The 900-nt window shown below is 29.6% G+C and overlaps 1 protein-coding gene across 1 annotated transcript in view; it reads left to right on the forward strand.

Moving 5' to 3' along the window:
- Window positions 1-598: 598 nt before the first annotated feature.
- Window positions 599-900, forward strand: part of LOC21391397 — a 2,918-nt gene continuing 2,616 nt past the window's right edge. Inside the window, exon 1 of the mRNA XM_024161225.1 lies at window positions 599-898. Within this exon, the coding sequence (XP_024016993.1) occupies window positions 846-898 (53 nt within the window). The 5' untranslated portion in view covers window positions 599-845. The remainder of the gene's footprint in view (window positions 899-900) is intronic.

Genomic DNA, 900 nt, shown 5'->3' on the forward strand with positions numbered 1-900 from the left:
AATGATGAATTGGACATAATAATGGGATTTAAACAAGGAACCTTAATGAGCAAGTTATATTACTTCTTTATAATGAAAAAGAAAAAGAGAAGAAAAAAAGTTTTTCCACTCCTTAATATAGAAATTTTAATTTGCCCTTAAAAAAATTTTTAATTTGTAGGGACAAAACTAAGCTTGTGTGATGGTTCTTAGAAGAGGAAAAAAAAAAGGAAAAAGAAAAGAAAACAACTTAAATTCTATAATTTTTTCATTAATTCAACACGCAACACTAACTTGACCTCTATATATTGTATATTATATTGCATAAAGGAGGGAAAAAAAATTTATAATTGTTCAGTTCTAAGAGTCTGTTTGATTGAAAGATTCATTCTCTGATTTGAATCATGGTTCATGATTCGTTACAATATTTTTTTTTATAAAAAATATACATAAATTAAAAATGATTCTAATCTATGAACTAAACGAGCTTTAAGTGAATATTTTTTTTTGAATATATACTTTCTTTGATTTTTTTTCCGCCTTCGAATATTCCTTCTTGTTGTTGGCCTATAATAAAATTAACGCGCATAAACAACGCTCTCGAAAACTCATCCCTCTCTCTCTCTCTCAATAATATATATTGTATATATTTTTTTTTTAAAAAAGAAAAAAGAAAAGAAAAAGGCCGAGAGGAACTGAGGAAGAGTCGCCAAACCCCACATCACATCCCCAAAGAAAAGAATAGCAAGACGAAGGAAAGAAAGTAAAAAAACTCGATTTTCCCGAGAAACAAACAAACGAAAAACAATCCAACACACACAATTCAGACTCTTCAGAATTCTCTCTTCTCCAATTCTCCATATGTGATGCATCAGAAGAAATCAGAAGCTCAGATCGGAAAAGAAAGCACCGGCGTCTCTT

The sequence above is a fragment of the Morus notabilis genome, unplaced genomic scaffold, assembly GCF_000414095.1.
Source record: "Morus notabilis unplaced genomic scaffold, ASM41409v2 Scaffold906, whole genome shotgun sequence".
Taxonomy (NCBI): Eukaryota; Viridiplantae; Streptophyta; class Magnoliopsida; order Rosales; family Moraceae; genus Morus; species Morus notabilis.